This window comes from Cyrtonyx montezumae, unplaced genomic scaffold (assembly GCF_038088225.1).
Source record: "Cyrtonyx montezumae isolate F1298 unplaced genomic scaffold, pur_monq_1.0 scaffold_3, whole genome shotgun sequence".
Classification (NCBI taxonomy): Eukaryota; Metazoa; Chordata; class Aves; order Galliformes; family Odontophoridae; genus Cyrtonyx; species Cyrtonyx montezumae.
This window is the reverse complement of record NW_027072034.1, coordinates 118,760,973-118,784,487: the sequence shown is the minus strand read 5'-3', so window position 1 is coordinate 118,784,487 and position 23,515 is coordinate 118,760,973. Positions and strand designations below refer to the sequence as shown.

The 23,515-nt window shown below is 37.8% G+C and overlaps 1 protein-coding gene across 2 annotated transcripts in view; it reads right to left on the bottom strand.

Moving 5' to 3' along the window:
- ATP2B1 (ATPase plasma membrane Ca2+ transporting 1) overlaps window positions 1-23,515 on the bottom strand; it is a 58,455-nt gene that overhangs the window by 8,733 nt on the left and 26,207 nt on the right. For both annotated transcript variants that reach the window (XM_065743197.1, XM_065743198.1), the window contains exons 2-18: window positions 22,664-23,074; window positions 16,656-16,853; window positions 15,691-15,945; window positions 15,485-15,610; window positions 15,014-15,151; window positions 12,260-12,298; window positions 11,760-11,921; window positions 10,659-10,873; window positions 9,848-10,090; window positions 8,066-8,307; window positions 5,424-5,661; window positions 4,354-4,533; window positions 4,186-4,273; window positions 3,814-3,920; window positions 1,651-1,842; window positions 1,248-1,461; window positions 886-1,097 (exon numbers count right to left, since the gene is read on the bottom strand). In XM_065743197.1, the coding sequence (XP_065599269.1) occupies window positions 886-1,097; window positions 1,248-1,461; window positions 1,651-1,842; window positions 3,814-3,920; window positions 4,186-4,273; window positions 4,354-4,533; window positions 5,424-5,661; window positions 8,066-8,307; window positions 9,848-10,090; window positions 10,659-10,873; window positions 11,760-11,921; window positions 12,260-12,298; window positions 15,014-15,151; window positions 15,485-15,610; window positions 15,691-15,945; window positions 16,656-16,853; window positions 22,664-22,868 (3,054 nt within the window). In that variant the 5' untranslated portion in view covers window positions 22,869-23,074. The remainder of the gene's footprint in view (window positions 1-885; window positions 1,098-1,247; window positions 1,462-1,650; window positions 1,843-3,813; window positions 3,921-4,185; window positions 4,274-4,353; window positions 4,534-5,423; window positions 5,662-8,065; window positions 8,308-9,847; window positions 10,091-10,658; window positions 10,874-11,759; window positions 11,922-12,259; window positions 12,299-15,013; window positions 15,152-15,484; window positions 15,611-15,690; window positions 15,946-16,655; window positions 16,854-22,663; window positions 23,075-23,515) is intronic.

Genomic DNA, 23,515 nt, shown 5'->3' with positions numbered 1-23,515 from the left:
TAGCATTAACTTATTTGGGAAGGTAAGCCCCTTATGAATCCCTGATAAAGGGAATATAATTGCAGGCAGGAAGAATTTCTCTATATATTTGTTGCTGCTTTTATGACACTAAAAATAGAAGCAGCTTTTGAGAAAGATTCTCCTGAAGAAATCCAAAACTAGAAGATTAAGTGAGGCAACTTGACACAAAATATAGGTGCATACATTTGCATTGCTTGAACTGTTATACATTCGGTAAACTTCAAGGAATTCCAAGGTTAAGATCTGTCTTACACCTTAGACTACCTAAGTCCAAAACAAACTGTGTGAAAATGAAAAAAAATACAAATCATAAGAGTATAAAAATTGAATTGTTGGTTATTTCACTGTTACTAGTAGTGATTAATTAAACATAAAGGCTAATTGGAAGGTGAATATACTTTGTGTAAACTTTATTTAGATTTTGTCTTGGTGCTTCTCAGCACCAGGAACAATTTCAAATATTTTAGTTTATCCTGTTAATTAATAGATTTAACTAGCCAGCTCTTATGAATCTACATGCACCAACTAAACGTACCTAGGCATCAGTGCGTCATGCCAAAATAACACCTAAAGCCATAGCATCAATACAGACAAATGACTTCTGTAAACCTCTTTAAAATCCGTCACGAGACCGAACATTGGATCACACAGGACAAGAAAATTCAAAAAGCAAATGCAAGTACTGCTACATTTGATTTTGATGACTTCAAAGAGACCTTTACCTGCAGACCTCATTAAGCAACACTTGCAACTTCTTTTTTAAATAGTGTGACACTGCTGATTCTTCACATTGCAGAAGTGAAATGTCTGGTGGCATAAGCATCAGCTGGTTAGCATTTCCAAGGTAAGCAATTAGTTACTCACCTGCACGACAAATGTTCCCAGAACAATAGAACAGAAGATAGCGTTGTTAAAGATTCCTTCAAAAACATTTCTTTCGCCGTGAATTTTCCGGGCATTAATCTCATTAAAAAGCTGCATCATTACGAACGTATTGAAGACAATAGTGTAATGCTCTGAAGGAGGGGCATGCAGAGGTGCATTTCTTCCACTATCAATATCAAAAATTTTCTCACCTGCGTATAAGGAGACATTAATCAGCAGCTTAAATGGGTGGCTTTATACTCATGAACAGATCGATAGAACATATGCTAGAATTTTTTATAAAAGAAATAGTTTTTAAGGCTTCATCTCCACAGAGCTTGGCAAAGCTCCCGTGTTCTTACCAGCAAACAGGAGTGTGAAGACCACTACGAGTTGGTAGAATGCATGGCCCAAAATATTCTTCATCATTGTACGAGAAATCAGAGGTTTGTTTCTACCATAAGGCTTTCGCAATAGGAGAGCTTCAGTGGGTGGTTCTGTCGCCAAGGCAAGAGAAGCTAATGTGTCCATTATCAGATTTACCCACAGCATCTGCACAGCTTTAAGCGGAGAATCCTATAAAGACAGAAGCGTAAGCTCTCCAGTATAAGTGAACAAATTGCAGCTATTAAAGGCATTCGTTATAAAACACTGGCACATTTTGAAGAGCATCGCATTCTTCAGACTGGCACGCAACAAAGCTGAATTTGAGAGTCTGCCATGATATTTGCAACCTTTACTAGTCCTAACTATCAATGTACGTACCTGCGTTATGCATGCACCGGTAAATGCGACAATTACTGCTACTACATTGACAGTAAGCTGGAACTGAAGAAACTTGGAAATGCTGTCATACACGTTTCGTCCCCACATCACTGCCTTAACAATACTCGTGAAGTTGTCATCCGTGAGGATAATATCAGAAGCTTCTTTAGCTACATCTGTTCCAGCAATTCCCTGGTAGAAAAAGAAAAGCACTAGGAAATGCAACAGGACGGATTGATTCATACAGTAGAACAATTGCATCCCTGGTCAGCACATCAGCATTCATTTTAATGCACCACGTCTTTAGAACTATTTTATGTGAACAACTTAAAGCTCTGCTGAAGCAAGTCTTGCTTCCACGTTCTGCTGCAGAACAGAAAACACAAAAGATCCTCATCTTTAAAGTAAAGATTTTAATAAACGAACAAATCTCAAGCTGACAATAAAAAAAACAAACTGCAAATTCTTCCTTTTCGAGTTACTGGCCACCAGATGGTGCACTAGTACTAGTCCATGTGCTGCATGGGTGCCAGGAGTAGGGAAATACATGAGCACCTGCATGGTAAAGTGCTGTACACTGCCAAAAACTCTTTTGCAGAATACTGACAATGAAAAGCAAGACATCAAGTATAATTGCATATAACACTGCAACGAAATGATATTGTTAGGTTTTAAACACCTGGAATCTCCTACATATCTAATAAAATTAACCTAGTTTATGAGCTAAGTGTAACATCCACTCCAAGGATATATATATATATATATATATATATATATATATATATATATATATATATATATATATATATATATATATATATATATATATATATATATATATATATATATATATATATATATATATATATATATATATATATATATATATATATATATATATATATATATATATATATATATATATATATATATATATATATATATATATATATATATATTTAAATACTCTAACAACAACTCAACAGGAAATGTAATGATGCTTATTTTTGATATACTAGTTTGCTAAAAAAAGTAGCCTGCACAGCTATGCATAAATTTTGAGTGACCTGTAACTAGTCTATGATTACATGAGAAACCAATATACACTAGTCTATCTACATAAACTTGAATCCAAATCTGTAAAGCAGCATGAGGAACTGCAACTTAAATTATCTGCTGACTGCAATTAGGCTTTGAAGGGACTACCATTCTTAGCTGTAATTTTCCTAATATTTAGGAAACACACAGACAATAGACACAATAGTCACACAGACAATCCAGTCTGCAGAACAAATACATAAACCACAATGAAAGTAAAGCCAAAAACAAAAGAAGCCACCACACAAGTCTTGCCTCTGGGAAAGACATTTACGTATTAAATTTTTAACATCTTCTTAAAGTTCACCTATTAACTAGAAGGAGATAGTAGGTCAGGTATGTAACTCCTTCAAGTCAGTTCAGGAAAAACGAAATGACAATCAAAAATTCCCTTAACTACTGTAGGCCGCTTAGGTCACTGCAATAAAGTGCTTAACACATGCTAAATTCAGGCTAAAACGTTTTACCTGCAGCAGTTTATTTTTGTGGACTGTTAGACTTTGTTTGGCTACCAGTTCAAAGGGTGTTTGAGAATTAAATCGAGAAGAAGCGTTTCTGAACTCATACAGACAAATGCAGATCCTTAGGCTGCTAGAAAATGCTGCTTTATTTAGGATGTACAAGATGTCATGGTACTGCCTCCAAAGGCATTTTAAACATCAACCTTACTCTCTGTCCTCCTGGTTTCCCTGTTAGCCACATTATGCTGTTTACCACTTCACGTCATTCTGCCATATGTTAACAGATTTCATTTCAGGAATTTTTCCACTATTACATTTTGCAACAAGCTTTCGTGTAAAAAAAGCTTTGGCTTAGGGAAGTGACTGAAGACCTGCAGTGTTTTACTCATTGGCAAAAGCCACGGGGACATTTTTAATCAAATAAAAAAGAAGGGAGACAGAGAAAAAAATTAAATAGTTTTAAGCGTGAGAGAAGTTAATGCCTTTAAATTAGCTGTGTATTAGGCTCATAAAACAAATAAGGCTGCTGAATCTTCTTGACAGCGATTTGATACACTGCTTTAGTAAAAGAGCACTTGAAATTTTGAAATTAAAAAAGTCATACCATAGCAAATCCAACATCTGCTTTCTTCAGTGCAGGACCATCATTGGTACCATCACCAGTTACTGCTACAACTTGCCTCTGATCAAAGACAGTGCTGTCAATTATACCTAAAGTAAAATGACATCTCAGTATTGTACTTCAAAACAGACAATAAAGCAAAGATTGAGGTTCAAAGAGAAAGCTGTTTTATCATCTTCAGACAAAAAACACCCGCACCACAGATGGAACCTATGACATCTCTCTCAGAAAAGCAAAAGAAAATCAGCTGGCAAATGAAGTCACGCTCATTGGCATTTCTCACAACTCATAATCCTATTTTTTTTTTTTCTAGACAGTGCACTTTATTTGGAAGTTCAAATAATTTTCATTTACCTTTTACTAGAGTGTGTTTGTCAGTAGGAGATGATCTTGCAAGAACGCGCAGCTTTGGCCAGATCTTATCTATTCGCTCCTGCTCTATCTGCAAAAGGATCATCAGTTACATTCTGCAGTTACAAGCCTTTACTCAATATCTGATCCAACTTAAGCCAGTACACTTACCTCTCCTTTTTCATTGCGTATTCTCCTATTAAAGTCTTTGCCCTCTAAACACAGGAAGTCTTCGCCAGGATTCAGAATACCACATTTTAATGCAATAGCACGAGCAGTGTTAATGTTATCACCAGTGACCATACGTACAGTTATGCCTGCACGCTGACATTTTCTTATTGCATCAGGTACCTATATGAAAAGAAGTAAAATGAACAAAAAACACAAAAGTTAGGCTATACAGTCACTGAATAAATGAATAAATTTACATGTCTAGATGTGAATCAAGTGCATTCAGGTCAAACCAAAATAACTTATTTAACATCAATACGGCTGCAAAGGACCAATTAAGAAAGTTAAGTAGCTTACCTTAATTATTTTCCTGAAAAACACTGTTCTAGCAAAGGGTGGTTATTTTTTCATTTTGTTTTCTCCCAGTTTATTACCCCTTGATTTTCCAAACCCCGCAGTGTACAAAACCTCCACAGAAAGCCCCATGATACATGTGATGGTGTAGCAGTCACAAGTATTAAGTACTGGCTTTACATTTACGATTACATAAAATGAATAATGGCTCACACGCTACTTGTCAGCCCAAGACTTTAAGTGAGAAGTGACACTATGTGTCACAATGAAGTCCCCCTTAAAGCATAAAAGCTTTTACTGTTGAGAAATACCGCCCTCCATAGACCTCAACCACAAGCAGATCTCCTTAGCTCAGTTGACAAATCCTCTTCCCCTTTAGAACCTCGCAGCAAACACAATGGCTAATATGATCCTAATCCATACTCCTAATATTCCTAGTAGTTTAAAGAAGAAAAAAGACCAGTTGTTCCATCTACTGAGACACTGCTTATTAAGCGCCTTAAGTCATTAGTTTGTACAGAGCTTCAGTAACACAGCATAAGTGTCATTAAGGTTTTAATCTGCTTTTGTAGCTCCATTAACTTTTCGCCCCAAGAAATTAGATTTTTGTTTATTAACTATGCTAAAGATACAAAACTCACTCTTTGCACGACCAAAACCAACAAGAATCGGGACCTCCTCGAACAGAAGCACCTCAGCTTACTCAGTGACCCTACCTCAGGTCTCACAGGATCTTCAATCCCAACAACAGCAATGCACGTCAGACCAGTAACAATGTCATTTTCATTGTCCCATTCTGGCTCTGGTTCCCCTGCTGGAAAGTCTCTAAATGCCAAACAAATGGTTCTGAGCCCTTCAGAAGCCATTGGCTCAATTACAGTTTTTACGATATCATCACGGTCCCTAGGTCTGAATACCTTTGGTTCTCCATCAGCACTCAGTATTTTGAAGCACCTGAAAAGAGAAGTTTAAAGTTACCAGTTTTTCACCAAAGTTCAGTCTTTTGTGGAAGGTGGCTTATTTAGTCAACTTGAGTTTCCATAAGCTTTGTTCATCCACACAGACACACCAGTGGTAGCTCTAAGACAATCTTCTCCATATACACTTAACCTCTTTCTAAGTGCAAAACTCAGAAATACAGAAAGCTTCCAAAACATGCACACAGCACCTCAGCACTAAGCTTACAGAACTAAAGGCAAACTTAGGTGGTATGAAGAATCAGTGCTAACCTTGAGAGCAGTAAGGTTTATGAAATAATCAACATGTAACGTTACCAATTCTGAGAGAATGTGGCAGATCTTAAATGTAAGGCATTAAATGAAAAACAAATCTTAAAGCTGTAATGTCAAAATAAATAAGAGACCAGGCTCAAAATAAGATAATCTAGCACTTCAAATCATGCTCTGCTAATCTGTTGCTTTATGCCACAGATGTTGGTGCTTTTCTAGAGAGCATGCATACTTTGCCAATAATAATGCCACAAATGTAGCACTACCAAGTGCTTTTAACAATCAGTTTAATTCTGGTCCTTTGAATCTTTACCAAGGTTCAGCCATAACGCAATGCCCTACGAGCTTGTTTCACACATCAGTACTAATGTGACACTGAAAAAAGCCAAGGATTTATGACATTTTGAAAACATCTGACAAACAACAACTATTACACACAAATATTTAGTCCGACGGTTTAGGGAACTGCTGTATAGAAGTTTCTACCCCAGCCAAGATGAAGCCATCTCTTTACACTTTGTGCTATTCATTATAACTGAAATTTTAAGTCTGTCATTGATTTTGGTTCTTTCCAAACGTCTGCAACCACCGAGCATATCTTGCATTATCACCAATCACAGCGCTCGTAATTCCAAGCATGCAGAGATGACTAGGCAGGAATCAGTATGCTTTATGTAAAGACTGAAGCAAGTTTCAATTCAAATACTTGACACAACTGTAAATAAAGAAGAAAAACTGCTCAGCTTGGAAGGTTGTGCAGCATTTCTCCTACACTCACAGGTGACTCGTTAATTAAAAAATATACATACACACAAGACTTCAGTACTCAGTACTTAAGTCTGTGGTACTAAGGAACGTGTGGCACACCTGCCAAGCCGTGTCATGAGCTCTGATTAACTTCTTTCACTGCACAGGCAGAAGATAAAGAAAATGGCTAAGATTTTCACAGACTGCTGCTCAAATAGCTTCAAGTCTATGGCTGCTGCAATACTATCTAAATCATCCCATGTTTTCTCGTTCTTTCTTAGATATCACCACTTATTATCTCAGATGCAAAGCCAAATGGATCACGTGACTCAGGGCTGAATGAATTCTAGCATATTCTGAAGTTCAATTGCTAAACAACAAAATAAGATATAAAATACTCCTGAAAGTAGAAGCAAATGCATGTATAGGCATACTTACTGATGAAACTTGGCTTAAAATCTAGCTAAGATTTAGACAGTAATTATTCTAAAGTTCCGTATCAAAAGGAACTAGAAAGTCCTAGAAAGACTGACTTTTTGGTGTGAGCATTAAACTGAGGAAGAAGAAAAAATATATCTATTTTCTCTTTAGTGTATTAGCATGTCCCTAAGTGGAGATCCTGGGGCCTGGTAGCAAGCTAAAAGTGAAGACAGTACGTACTACTGTTAAGACTAGAATGAGTCTGAAGCCAGGACTGAAAACAGACCGGTTACAGCTACTGCTCCTAGACAACATAACTCACACATGCCTTCCCCCCAGTCTGCTTAGGAGTTTCCATAGCTTTCTTCACACTAAGGCTTGTTCCAATAGCGACACACCTCCCCCTAACAGTCTAATCACTTTAACAAAAAGCCTCTGGAAACAGGTAGGCACATAAGGAAACAACTTGCCTTGTCATCCTAAAAGAACAATTAACTTTCTCTCTTAGTCAATTAAAGTAATTTTCTATTAAAGTAATCAGCTTTGACACCAATTCTCACTGTCATTTGAAGGTGAAAGTAATCTTTTGCAAAGGCACCAAACCCTAGACAGAATTTAAATGGATCAGCTGTCCAGGACTTCCACACTTAAAACTAAGATGGGTTAAATAGACAACTGGGCTGTCCTTGGAAGAGCTATACCTCTGCTCCATACCTTCCAGTGCATTAGATTTTAAGTAATTCAAATGCTCCTTGCCCATTTTAGTGCATAAAGTAAAACAATCAAGGAACACAAGCCAGGATGCTAGCAGCTATTCCAAGGGTACAGGACTGTTGCACTTGTTCCTAAACACAGCTACAGAAATAATTTGCAGACTATAACATAATGTTGTTTCACTGTTCACGGTCTCACAATGTTTATCCAAACGAGAAGTGCTAAAGTACAATAGTAGCTGTTCTTACTTTTTGAGAACTATCTCAGAGGCACCTTTACTGAATATTCGGAAACTGCCATCAGAGTTTTTTAACACAGTACTCATAGATTTTCTAACAGAGTTGAAGGTGTACACTTTGTGCAATTTCTCTTCTGGTATCTCATTTCGTACATCCTGATAATCACGTTTTAAATCCAAAAGAAAACCCAGCAAGGCACATTCAGTTTTGTTTCCAACGTGACGTGGTAGGCCACCTTCTTTTTCAGGAGGCTGCAAGAAAAACAAGAATCTTCACTGATTAGGAGGCTAACTTTGGAACCACTGAAGTACAGCATTTAGAAAACAAGGAAACCAAGTCTAAGTTCAGCTGGGAAGTTTTACTTTTGCAATGATTAAATCTATAAATTCCTATGAGTCACAAGCTGACACTACTGGCTTTCATAAGTAACTTCTTAACCTGTTTGGTCTTTCATCCATTTCTCGGGTTCAAAAAACTCACTCATGAAGTCTATACCAAATGCAGGGCCTTTCTTTTCAGTGTTTCCACAGCTTGAAATAATTGGGTGTATTGGATCCCTGAATAATTTTGCTACTTAGAACTACAATTAAATTTAAGGAAAGTGGCTTTAAAATACTGAGTGCCATTATTTCTGCTACATTAATGTATCCTCTCCTGTAATACTTCTTCCTCAGTGATATACTATGAACACACAGTACCTGGTACCTACGGAAGAGACTTAAGTCTTTAAGCTTCTTAAGCCTCACTACAAGTTCTGTTTTCCAAGCAATGCCCCGTTTAACATGTTTCTCAAGTCTCTCCTGTTTTCAGCCCTTCAATAGCAGAACGATTTCTTATCTCTGAAACGTGGAATATGAAGACTTCTGACATACATAGAAGAATTACTTTCTGAAGATATTTCTGAGCATATATATATATGCAACATTGCACTGTAGTTTGTAGCAAAAAAAGAAAAAAGAAAAAAAAAAAAGAACACTTAACTCTGCCAGACCTCAAATATCTAAATCTCAACTGTATTAACTGTAAGAAAGAGATCTATTTCCATTGTTAAGAGCTACAACATCTCCTATTTCACTGAATGCTAAGTTCTAAAATGTTCAGTTTAATGTGCTCCCCAGACATGGGCATTCTGGTGCAAATCAAGCTGCAAAAACAGAGGGACTAGAGCGCCTGCCTAAAAACTTTTTCAGTTTATACATAAGTACTTTCTATTTCTATTAAAAATAATCTTTAGGAATTGGGCTATGAATCTTCTGGAACTCATTCCAGAGAGATAGGTGCTCGCTGTCTTGATGCATCCTCTTAACTATTACTAGCAAATAAATACCTGTAGAGGTTCAATCTTTGTTGTCTGACAAGTGACTTCTGGACTGTGGTTTTCTTTCTGTTCACAGACTACAGATCTGTACTTGTCATAAAAATCCAAACTTATCCGTACTTGCATTTTCCCATCACATTTTGGTAATCTTATGCTACCCTTAAATCTCAACTTCTAAGTAGCAATCAAATCAAACTATGATGTCTTCCAAATCAAAAGCTCTCCTTATAAAAACAATTTTAGACAAGCTTTTGAACTTACAAGGAAGGAAAACATACCTTTGAACCATCAATTCAAAACAAATTTTTAAGTTCAGCCTCAAGTGGACTGTTAAGTAATTCACAGTAGGTGCAAAACACTTTCTAAAGCTTTCTGTTACACACTTGAACTGACTACCATGTGGCAACCAGACCATTTTCATCATTTGAGGAAGATGATTAGTTGCTTTGATTAGAATGAAGAAGTGTACTTACCAGGATTTTGGAAGTATAAGCACAATTAACAGAAATTCCTGTGACAAGGTAAGTCATGATATTCTCTGGAATAGCTTCTGGTGCTGGAATTTTTTTGTAATGTTTTTCACTGATGTAAGCTTGGACCACTGTCATCCTGTTCATAGTCAGTGTTCCTGTTTTATCTGAGCAAATAGCTGTTGCATTACCCATAGTTTCACACGCATCCAGATGTCTCACCAAGTTGTTGTCCCTCATCATTTTCTATGAAAATAAAAGCAGTTAATAGTTAGCCATAACCTTCACTCCCCACTTTTGAAATTCTCACTTAGAGGGTTCAGTGTCAGACAGCAGTTTCAGAACACGCTCATCTTTAAAGTTATCTGGCTGGTTGCTCCCCTAAGTCTGTCATGTCACAGTAAGCATCTGTTTAGGAACTGAAAGAGTTCCTAAACAGAGTGATCTGTTCTCCACAGATCCGCATGTCAGACCAACTACCATTACTACTCACAGAATAATGAAGAAATAGTTTACAGAGCTCTGCAGACTGAGCTTTACCAATGTAAAAAAACATTTTACAAGATGAGACTATTGGCTCAAGTCTGTTGTTTCTGCATACTTGAGGGAGGAAGTGAGCAATGCCACACACTTACCGTAACAACATAAAATTCATGTTTCAAAGACGCCAGTCACACTTCACATCACATACAAACAAGGAGCCTAACTGATCAGCTAAGAGAGTGAAGACTAGACAAGAAAAGGTCTAACGTTGCTTAGAAGTCTTTACTTAACAGGTTTGTCTTTAAACTCTGCTCCCTATCTATCCACTTACCTTAACAGAATAAGCCAATGATATGGTGACCGCAAGCGGAAGACCTTCTGGTACTGCCACCACCAAGACTGTAACTCCAATAATGAAGAACTTCACAAAGTACTGAATATAAATCGGTGTACACTCAGCAAGCCAGGGTCGCTTCTGGACCCAGAAGGTATCAATTACAAAATACAACACAAGGATAATGACCGTGATTGCAGACATCAACAAACCTTGTTAAAAAGAGAACAAACAGTTTTCAGAAAAATAATTCAAATCAGTACAGATTCTGGGTAAGACAAGGGCAAATATTTCTTCCATTGTAGAAGTTACAGTTCAGAATTTAAACAGGCAATTCAGAAAACACAGACACAGTTCTCAGAGGTGTACTTTCAACAAGGATTTCCTCATACATTTCACTTGAAAGCCTCTATACTATGTGTGGTTTGTTTTTTTCCCCAATTAATTGAAAAGTGTGGATCTAATTATGAACGGTAGAGACCATTACCATTACATCAGTAAATTGACTGAGCAGAATAATGATTACAAGAGTTCACAGCAAACCTTCCATGACTATACTGGTGACTTACTCGGCAGAGAAAGCAGGTATCTCTTCATACCTTACACTTCCTGCCGAAGCTGGGAGTAACTATGGCAGATGAGCAGAATGTTCAACAAAATTGGAATAATTGGGAAGACAAATTAGCTTGATAACGTTAGTTCTGAGGGGCACACTTGAGGCAGCACAAAAAAAAAGAGCAGAAGAAATCACATCTTGTGAAATACCAGAAATAGCCTGTTGAACTCTACAGTCAATTTACTGTTCTCCAAGTACATCATCCAATGCTATGTTTGTCTAAAAGTACCTTTTATAACAGTAGTCCAGTATTACAGAGTTTGAATTTTCTGTCCTAGGAGCTAATACACTAAAGATTGAATACTTAAATCAGCAAAATATTACCAGTTTTATGCAGTCAGAGAAGTCATCAGCACACTTAAGCATGATGGCAAGCTGACATGCATTTGAATTTTACACTTCACTTCAGCAGCTTGCCTTGATCAGCTTATCTTCTCATGCAAATGCGAGACAACAGCAAAAAGAGTACTGGTAAGGCATACCTGCTTTGCCAATCTGAACTGCCAGCTTTGTAAGTTTGCCTTGGAGAACAGACTTTTCTTTCTTTGGCAAATTTGATCTCTTCTTGTCTTTTTCATCTCCATCCACCCCATCCTCACTCTTCAGTGGCTGCATTTCCATAGCTGCACCATCTTGGGCTTTTGCTAGAAGTTACAAACAAGATTTAGCCATTCTAGTATCCCTGATTATATCAGGCATAGCTTACCACAAGTATTGTGTAGTATTTAATATCCAGAGATGGCATAACGTCCTTAAACATTTAAAAAGACAGCTAGACACCACAGAAATAGACTTTAGCAATGTTCACTTAAGACTTAAGTAACTTACTTAAGCTTTTTTTTTTTTTTTAGGAATATTTACTAGACCACATTTAACCTAGACACTTTCAAAATAAGGATGAAATAAGCATTTTCATATGTCTTTGCGGTGTATGCTCAGAAAACAAAAACTTACAAGAGAAGATCACAGAAACTGCGCTTACCTTTGTTACGATTCTCAACAGCCCCATCTTGCTTTTTGCCTGCCAGAAAAAGGAACAAGTTATGTTTCACACTGGCCATGCAGAGTCTAGAGCAGTAATAAGGCTTATGTAATAGACATATTAATATCTGCTGAGACAAGTAACTGCATTTCAAAAACCGAAAAGCAAACTTGGATACAGAAGGCTGACAGAAATAGTCTAAGTGTAAGTTAACTCACAGAAGCAACTCACATCACTTCTTTGGGACTTTTTGGATGGATGAAGTCTAGTACAGAAGTATTATCCAGCCATAGTTCGCTTTGTTGTACAGACTCTGACACGAACAAATGTATGCAAATAAATGGAAATACAGCACAAGGCCTTGCCTGGCCAGCCAGCTGTAATGGAAGCATCAAAGCACCAAAAAGGCTTTCCTAAACTTTTATTAGGAAGGGGATTTGTGATATGCAAGAGATCCTGGCAGTGAGCTCTTGTTCTGTTCAACACCAGCAAGTCTACCTGACTACTGCAGTAATGAACTTTAAGATTCCACTTAGAGAATCAGCGCTTTTGCACAGCAATGCAGAAGTTACTGCAGTATATTTATAAAAATAAATAGTTATAAATCCACACCAAAGCTTAATGGAGGCACAGTGCTGGATTACTGGATCTATGCTAACCCTATTTACGCAAGCATGAACATAATCTGTTGGCAACATACCAACATTAAAGAATGAAGAGAATAGCTCAAGTTCCCAACAGGACACCACTCCTACCTCTGTTCAGAGATGGAGTCCAGCAAAAGATGATGAAGAACGTTAGAATAAGGAAAAATTAATCAATGAAATTTACAAATGTAACATTAAATGCCACTAAATCTGTGTCAGCAGGTAGCTTGTTAGAAGGTCACTACCCTTTGTTTGGGTTTTCAGGTAAGATGGTTTACATACTACCCTGACGAGAAACAAACTGGCAGCTCTTCCTCTAACTAGAGAAATCAAATGTTATAGGTACTATAAGCAATAACGTGAAATGAAAGAACAAAATCAAAGAACTTTGAATCAAACCCAGAACTGTTCAGTCTTACTGCTATTTCATTTTATTTTCTGCCTTAAAGTAAGTAGTCTGAAGTGAATAAGAGCTGGAAGAAAATATGGAATAAAATTCAGCTAGAAGAAACTCAAGTAGTCAAGCAGTCTACTGTGCATGACATTTAGTACCTCCAGTGTACTGTTACATTACTACTGACTTAATCTGGTTTCTATACATACAAGGTTTTCCCTCTGTATCTTCTGAACAGCTGATGAGAAAAACTGCACGCTCAACCTAGGAAGTTGTCACCTTGGACTTCTTGAGAACTCATTTTCTACTGATTTAGTGTTTGTTCTTGCCTAGCTCTCTTTTCTCTCCTATGAGAACAAAGTTCTACACTTGAATTGCTTCTAACTCCCTGCACATAACTATGCTTTCACTCTGAACCAAGACATATACAGCCAACTAAAAATAGCCACTTTAATCTCCTTAACATTCACAGAGAAGCTAATTTAGTTTAACCTGAATTTTACCAAGGAGAATCTTAACAACCGCATAACTTAAGGGAATAAGGAAGTTGCTTAATTTGGGAGACAAAGAAAAAAGAGGTTTTCAGTTTCAACAACACACCAAAACAATACTTGTCAAAAAGACTTCTGCTTATATAATTCATAGTAGCAGAATATCAAATAAAACCTATCATCTTCACCATATGTGTCATAGCAGCTAGTACTGTTGCCTGCTTCCTTCTCCCTCCCCTATGTCAGAGGAAAGATGGAAAATGCTCTAAATCTATCCCTGTCAGTGTGGCAAATCAGCTTTTATTCTTCACTATTTCACTTCAGCTTGAACCTGACTCTGAACAAAAAGAGCAAATTTCTGGAAGGGCCAAAGTGTTGCAAGTTGTTTGTAGATAAGGCTACCAAAACAAAAAGCATAGTTCAATCTTAACCCACACACAGAGCACACATTTCAACAACCACCAGTTTGCAGTTTGAAAGCCAAGATTCCTAAGTACACTCCTGTATGGCTTCCCATCACCGTTTCTTACTCCTCTGAAGAAAGAGTATACTCTACTGTAAAGGCCTTCACAGACTCCCTCCCACTCAGTTAATCTCATAACAGTTTCTACAAAAGCTCTGTGGTGGTGAAGTTCAGTTCACCTTGTGAAAGCATCAAAATATCACCAGTTAACATTTCTAAGCTTTGATTCTTAGACAGGATGAAAGATGATGACTTATAACTCTAGTTGCTGATTATATCGTTCCAAATTAGAATGACATCCTGTTTCACACTTCACAGATGAGCTCTAACACGGTCTGGGTTACAATTTCCTTATTCTTCTAAAAGGAAAGTTTACAGAACAGCATCTCTAAGATTCTGTATTTTGTACTTCTTTGAGATTCACAGCTCTGGAAGAAAAGGACTGCCAGAAGAAATGTCTGCTTACCTTTACCAAAATATGTTATGTTTCTGTTCAAGTGACCCATGAGCTCAGTGTATCAATGATACAAACTTTTACTTTTCAAGTGGTTTTTTTTTTTAATTAAAGAATTTGCCGTACAAGATGCAATCAAAAGCAGAACTAGATGCTTATTAGGCTGGTTTACTGTTAATGAACTCTCTGTCATAAACAAGTGTTTGTAATGAGACGTGAACGTACTTTGAAGTTACATGAGATGGGAGTTTAACAGGTTATACACAGTAAGGCTGGCTAAGAATTATAAAGATTATTATGCTTACTTTTCTTGTCCTTCTTCTCTTTTTCCTTCTCCTCTTCATCTCCTCCAGCCCCAAGCAAGGTAAAGATGATTCCAGTCTGAGAGTTCACACCTACAGCAGTAACTACCATCCTCCCAGAGCCTTCCATTACGTGAGTACCTGGAAGAAGATATTCAATTTTCCACTAAAACTTTAACAATTGTATGAAGAGCACAAAGGAAATCCATTCTCAGACTTCACAGTGACAGAATCGTAAGATTATGCACATAGACACCTTAAAACAGTAATATAACAGCCAAAATTATATGGAAAATAAAGCCATAATCAACCACAAGCTGTTCATCAGTTTTAAAAATCTGTTCACTTGGACAAAGTTTTGCAGACGACATCAGCCTAGGTCCAGTTTACTAGATTTAAATATCACTATTTAAAATAATCAGTTCCCAAAGGAAAACTAATCATGTTTCTCAAGAACTGCTAAATGCTACACACCTGAAAGCAGCATAGGATCTCTGTCCAAAGACTTCTTAACGTGGTCAGATTCTCCAGTTAGTGAGCTTTCATCAATTTTGAGGTCGTTTCCTTGAATGAGTATGCCATCAGCCGGTAAAAGATCACCTGCAAGAGATCATGAGGCGTGCTGACTTCAGATCCTTCTTTAAAAATAAAATACAATTCATCTCTAAAAAGATGTTTACCATATTTCACTTGTGCAATATCTCCAACAATTATGTCAGCTACTGGTATTTGGATGACTTGGCCACCTCTGATGACTGTGAATTTCTGTTCTTGTTCAATACGGCTCTGCAGTCCTCGAAATTGTTTTTCTTTACTCCAATCGTTGAAAGCTGTTACTAATACAACACAAACTACAGACAGGAGAATTGCTGCTCCTTCAATCCAACCCGCTTCAGATTCCTCCTCCTCTTCACCAACATTTACTGATCCACATACTGCAGAAAACAAGATTGAGAGCATTTAGAGAAGTTTGCATAGGGTAGCACACACAGAACATCCCTCCTTATATGAACACAAGAGAACCTGATAAGGTTACTCAGTTTGCATATCATGTTTGAAGGGCACATGTCAAGAGGCAAAGACTGAACAACTAGTTATCCACAATCAGTTATCTACTGATACCAACATTTCCTACTTCACCCTTCTCCCAGGGAACCAAATGCAATTGCTAAAGTTTGACTTAACTAAGGACAGATCCCTCTGTCTTCTGTTTTGCATTTTCAGTGTCATTTCTTAAATTGCAAAGCTACAAGTGTCACAGTGCAAAACAAGAACAATTTTAAGACATGCTGACTTCCTAAAAAAAGCAAATGAACACAAGTTACAAATTGCTTAAATATTTGAGACGAAGCTAATGAGATACTTGCACAGCAGCTTGGCTGATCTCAGACAAGTCACAGTTCCTGCTGCTTATATCTCATCTTTCCCAATACTTTGGCAAGAATCAACTTAGATCATGACATGGGAAATCCTGTGGTATCTTTTTAATGCAAGACAGAGTCCTACTGTCGTCTCCATAAGGAATGATCAGCTGTGCTTCCACAGACTTCTTATCTTCCCTCAGATTTACAGTATTAGCACGTTGGACAATGTAAATCAGCAGTACAACACAAGTAGGTACCTACTTTTTCAAATATTTACTTACATGCTTCATTTCCTCCTGGAGGCTGGTAAAAAGAAAGGCCCAAGGACACTACGGCTGCAATTTCTAATATAATTAGTGTAACATCCTGTAGTGCTTCCCATACTAACTGAAGAAATGTTTTTGGCTTTTTAGGAGGTATAAAGTTCTTCCCAAAAACTGCTTCTCTCCTTTCTATATCTGCTGGATTTCCACTTAAACCTATTTAGTAAGAAGACAGAGTTAGTGATTCCCCATTCGTGGAGTCGTGTGCCACTCCATATTTGGTACGAACACGGAACAGACAGATCAAGTATACTTACAGGGTCATCATCCTTAAACCAGTCTTGCTATATTTCATAATTCACAATGTACTGATAAAAAGTAAAATGAAAGTCTATCCGCTTTATTTAACATGGCAGAACAACAAAATAACAGTAACAGACACTCTCCAAAACAGTAAATAAGCATGCAAGGCAAGATTATTAGAAGGCTGCTCCAAAAGTAATGCCTCCTGTTTTATTATGTTGCACCGTGGTATCAGGGGTGAATGCTGGTGGTGGCATGGTGAGCAAGGTTGAACCTTCCCACCAATATTCCATTACATGATGTTGCTGTGCTACAGAAGGCAGCAGACGGGCAGTCTGACAGAATGACATCTGACACGGGAACATGTATGAAGCAAGGATGTGGAACTGGATTCCTCCGCGTGGAAAAATTAAACCTCTTAACATTCAATGACACTTGCTGAGCATTTATGGAGACCAAAAAGAACAATGAGGCAGGGGGTGGTGCATTTCAATGCTAGTCATCTCAGCTGAGCAGATTTTTAAGAGCACAGAATGCAGGTTCTTGCTCATCACTGGCAAAAACGCACAGCTAACAGTGGTGACTGTGTGGAAAAACTGTTTTGTAGCTAAGAGTTTGCTCTATCAAATATTGTTGTCATGCTCTTTGTACCTGTTTTAGTTTCTATGGAAGCATACAGGTGACATTACTTTCAGAGCAACCTACACAGTAGAAACAACTACTATAGAGACAGAGCAGCACCACCCAGTTCAAGCAAGTCTGGGACTCCAGCTCTGGTTGCCACAGTATGGATTCTGTACTCAGAGACAGCATCACAGGATTTTATAATTCATGCAATACTTTGATGACATGTTTAATACAATAAATAACGTAAAATACTATGAATGCTGTATTTATGCATTATTTATTATATAAAACTCTAAGAAAGTCTGCTGATGCTCTCCAGGAATCATAAGGTGAGTGGCAGCCACAGTGCTGCTCCCACCTGGGCAGCAGCTGTTGACTGCTCTGAAGCTCCCATCTCTTCACACGCTGTTAGAGGTCACAGAGTGCATGTGGCATCACATAAGTACTCAGTCCTCATGGTTTATCACCTCAGCTCTATGCCTGTGTTCTTTGTTAGGTAGTACAGATCTTTCTGAATCCCTTTCATGGACCCAACTCTTGTCTATACTTAAGGACATCAGTAACTGAGAGTGAGGGACACTGACTAGAAAACACTGCATGCTTCAACAGTTAGCTAAGCCCTTAAAAATAAAAGAATACCAAGTGTATTCAGTGCAAAGTCATGCACGCTCTGTCTTCCATACATTCAGCTCCTGTTTAAGCCTTTAACAATTTTTAGTTGCCTAATCCTTCACTGCAAATTTCAGTTTACACCACTAGCTCCCCTTTTTGAAGGGAAAATGTTCAAACTTTTTGCTGTATTCAGAGCAGAGCGTTGGATACCTCACAACCCTATTGTTTCACCTTGTTATTACGTGTGCTTCCTTTTAACAAAGGTAACAAAGACACCAATATTCTGAGTATTAGCTTTTCAGTAGTTAACCCAACTGCTTAGGGATATCAAGGAATTAAAAACACATTAGGTAATCAACAAGTACACAACAACTGGTTTTCATATTAAATGAATAATAACATCTCCAACAGTAATTCCCTCGAATCATCACAAGATATTTCAGAACTGCAAGGCTCAGTTTTAAATGCAAACAGCTACTATGAATCATTTAACTGAAAATTGAATTATGTCTCAGTCGATTCAAAATCACTGCGAATTTAACATACCTTTGCAGCAATTCAGATTTATTCTGACACCCTTACATACACCTTGAACTAAGAGCTTTGGAAGTCTAATACAAAGTGGCAATTTTACAACACTAGGTTTCTTTAACTTCAAGTTTTGAGGTGCTCACCTTTTACTTCACAGAGAGCACAGCAAGATCGTTTCAAAAATTAATCTATATGAAGGTACCCAGAAAAACTCAGGACATTCTGGTCATTTCAAAAGGCTGGCCTGTACTCTTATTTTGTAACAGATACTATTTCTCTCTTCCTTTTAGCATGGCAGAATTTGAAAGGTCATTTACATGATGTCAGTAATACCATTTTTCCTCTTCCCTTCACAGAAGGAGGAATGTCAGAAGTATACAGCGAAGGCTTTGAAGCATGAAGAGCGTTTGCTAATACAGCTGAAGCAAACCTACTGTCAGCATCACTGTGCAAAGATGAGTAAACATGCCTACCAAATAGCATTTGGATTTTCACTGTTCACCATACCCAACTGTGCATGACTACTAAACCTGTTACATTTACTAATTTCACGGCTCAATGCTACTGTATTTTAATTAGGCTAATTTGTATTACTTATTGGTTGAAAAATATTGGGGAAAGAACTAGCTGAAGCTCTATATAAAAATGTATTAGAAATCAAGGAGTAGGAACTAGTATACAATCAAAATTACGTAAACTTATTGAAACATTGATGGAGGTCTCTCTCCAGAAAACAAGGGGGATTTCATTACTACAGATACAAACATTAATTTCTTTGAAATTATTTAAGCTTGTACACATAAAAATGACATAAGCATAAGCATTAAACACTGAGCTCCCACTTCTATTTCTTATTTTTCAAGGAGTAGTTCTGATCTCCATTTTGTCTGAAGAGTCATTACCTTATGTTGTCAACAGCTTCAAAGTAAGCAATAACACACTGAACTTTTCTACTTCATTTCAAAACTACTTCTAATTATGCAAGTCAGCATTTCATATCACACAGAGAGCTTCTGAATTGGAAGAAGTGTCATTAGGCCTTGCAGATGTGCACTTAAGACCTGAGAGAACTTCCAGTAGTATAATGCACAGTACAGAACAGAAGCACAGAATATTCTGAGTTGGAACAAACACACATTGATCAAACTTAATTTCTAGGAAGCTTTCATAGTCCTGTTTAAGTTTTCTCCTCAGAAATTTCTCTGCTTCTACACTGATAACTTGAATAACCTTTAAGAGACCTAGTTCTCCTTTTACATTAATTCTACACTAACACTTGTATGAGAAATTCATAGCAACTTATCTGATAGAAAACCTTATTTGCTAATACTTTAATAATAATTTATACTTTAATAATAATTTATTTGCAATAAAACTCAGGTAGGGATTTATAACCAAAACATCATTTCTGTAGAATACACTGCTTCGAAACTCATCTTAACCTTTTCTGATGAAATTATCAAGTCCAACTATCAAATCTTCATGAACATTTGAGCTGCTGTCACACTTCTAAAAAAGCTCCATCTTTTTTATCAACTTAGTGATTGTTAAACGCATCTCAAATGTTAAATTCTTTTCAAAAGGAAAGGCCTTGAACACAGTTCTCAGTACAGTAGAACCAGTCTGCAGAAAGGGGTACCTAGCAATCTGATATTACAGGACAACTGTGAACTGAGTCCTGCAGTACAGTATGTGTTTGTGGCTTGTCATGGCCATGCATCCTTCTAGCATGCAGTAATAATGGTCCCTACAACTTCACAGACTACTGCAAAAAAGGGATCCCACCCTCATTTCAGTTCCCATTTTTTGAATACCTGAACAGGCTAGAGAATTTGACAGAAAGAAACCAGATGATGTTATGTTATACAAGAGCAAGTGTAGAGTCTTGCACCTACGGAGGAATGACCACATGCACTGGTACAGGCTGGGGGTGAGCTGCTGGAGAGGAGCTCTGAGGAGAGGGACCTGGGTGTCCTGGTGGATGACAGATTGGCCATGAGCTAGCAGTGTGCCCTGGTGGCCAAGAAGGCCAACCGTACCCTGGGGTGCATTAAAAAGAATGTGTCCAGCAGGTCAAGGGAAGCAATCTTCCCCCTCTACTCTGCCCTGATGATGCCTCACTTGGAGTACTGTGTCCAGTTGTCAGTACAAAAAAGACAGGGATCTCCTGGAAAGAGTCCAGCGGAGGGCTACTAAGTTGATAAAGGTGGGGAAAGGCCTCATAAGGGAGGTCTCTCATAAGAGACCTAGGTCTGTTCAGCCTTGAAAAAAGAAGACTCAAAGGGGATCTGATCCATGTCTATAATTATCTAAGGAGTGGGAGGCAAAGGGATGAGGCTGGACTCTTCTCTGTGTGGTGATAGGACAATGGGAAATGGCCACAGAGTGAAGCACAGGAAGTTTCATGCTAATGGGCATAGGAATGTCTCCACAGAGAGGGAGATGGAGCACTGGCACAGGCTGCCCAGAGAGGTGGTGGAGTCTCCTCTGGAGATATTCAAGACCCACCTGGACGTCTACCTGTGCAACCTGGGCTAGGGAACCAGGGGGTTGGACTTTATGATCTCTAGAGGTCCTTTCCAACCCCTACAGTTCTGCGATTCTGTAAATACTACTGAAGTTCCCTTTCTCACTGGCAAAAAATCTTTCAATACTATTCAGCAGGTCCACAGGCTGCTGGGAGACCACTGTTATTACTCTAAGAGTGTTACATTGCTTGTACACAACAGTGCTTCACATGCATGCACTAACTTGAATATAGGTGTTGATGAGAAACAGTCTGCATACCTCAGGTTGTACATGTTTCTCATGTTTTATTGTCAGCCTAAAACTGATGTACTGGTACGTCAGGCATACATGCTGGCTACTTGTCATTTGTTGTGAGTAAGCCAGTTTACCTTGCTGAATCATTTCAGCAATCTGGACTTAAGAAACCTGGTAGATAATCCAAAACCCACTACATGCAAATGCACAGAGAGGCATCCTACAGGATTACACATAATCAGAGAATTGCAGGGGTTGGAAGGGATCTCAAGAGATCACTGAATGTAACCCCCTCATTAAAAAGGGTTCCCTACAATAGGGTTCCACAGGAAGTCATTACCAGGTTGCTCTGAGACAAGGAGACAAACATTTACGTAGCATTTCTGAAGAACAGAAAGCAATACCTCTCCAGAATTAAGACAGCAAGTACTACACTGCTACAAACATCAAGCTGGTTAAAAGCTGTGAGAGCATTTGAATTCCAAGGCACCAGAATTTGCCAATATCTTGATTTTGGTACTTGGTATCAATATCTACTGGCAGCAGGACATCAGCTTAAGCAACATAACCTGAGCCTATTTCTTTCACAAATTAAAACTCTCACTTGACCCTCTTCTACATTTGAGATGAAAAGTCTAATAAGAATAATGAAGTCTTAAGCTAGACATGGCTACTAGAAATACCAAAGTATTCCACAGTACAATTACATAACAGCTTTCACTAGTTTTAAAAATTGCTGTATTAAGGAATGCCAAAGCTGGATCACAACACACAAGAACTAATCAGCCCTGCATTAGACTACCAGAACTTTGTTCTATGAGAGCATAATCTAAATTAACTGTTCGTGCATCCCGTAGTTCACAAAATTTACAGAGAGTAAATTCGCAGAGGGTAAAGCACTGTTATTTTGCATTGTTATTTCTTATCTGGACTCCTATCCATCAATGCTTCCTCCTATGTGCAATTCTGCCACTGATTCAAATTGATGCATAGCTAGACCAGTTGGAAACCCTTCCTTATTTATTGAAGGAACAGTAAAATTTATTAGAGAAACAGTATTTTATTATTATAGTAATTGAGTTAACTTTATAAACTTTCTTATATTAAAACAACGAAGACAAACTAGTTTGATTGACTGAAGTTTTTCCTATGCGGAATTTCCTCAATAATAGCATGAAAAGTTGACTTACCTTCATTTGGTGAAGTTTTCAATTTTGTACAGATGCCCTGCACATCTCCATAGCATTCTTGTATTTTATGCAGTGCATCTGTAGCTCGAAGTTCCATAAGAGAACGGAGCTCTGCAAGAGTAACTCCAAATTCTCCATGATTAGCTTCTTTGACAGCATTTTTTACGCCACTATATGCAACCGAGTTGTTTGCCATATCACCCATCTTGTATGTAGTCCCTAGTGTCGATAATTTCCAGTAAGGAACAAGACTTCAGCTTAAAATATTTCCAAAAGTAAAATATATCCTCTGGTTACGAAGACAGTCAGGGCAGCAGACACATCACCCAAGTAAAAGACCCATTTTGGAGACATATCTTTGAGGTCGTCCCATGGTGAGCTGTGTTCCCAAAGCCAATTGACAGGCACAATCTAGGGAAAGAATAAACACACATTAAGTAATATATCACATTGCACGACAATTCTACTTTATTGAGACTACAGAACAAATTTCTGCCTAAGGACAAGTTCTATATATTTCTCATACTGTTTTTATTCAGTATTTAGCTGGCAGAGTGACAAGGCACAAAATAGATGCTTCCTGTCCCAAAATAACCTTGCATTACTGTACTCCCTAACCTCTTAGAAGAGCTGTTGTCTTCACATCTTAAATTTTGCTTGTTGCATCCCTATGGTTTGTCACCAACAGGAAACCTTTGTAAACACCTGGGAGTAAATCAGTCCCAGGGAAATGAAATATGGAATATCCGCCATGGGCAGCACACAGTAACAATACACTCAAGTCACAGATACCAAACTATCACAAAAGTACCAGAAAAGTCTTAGAGTTCAAGATGAACACACACAGGAGAC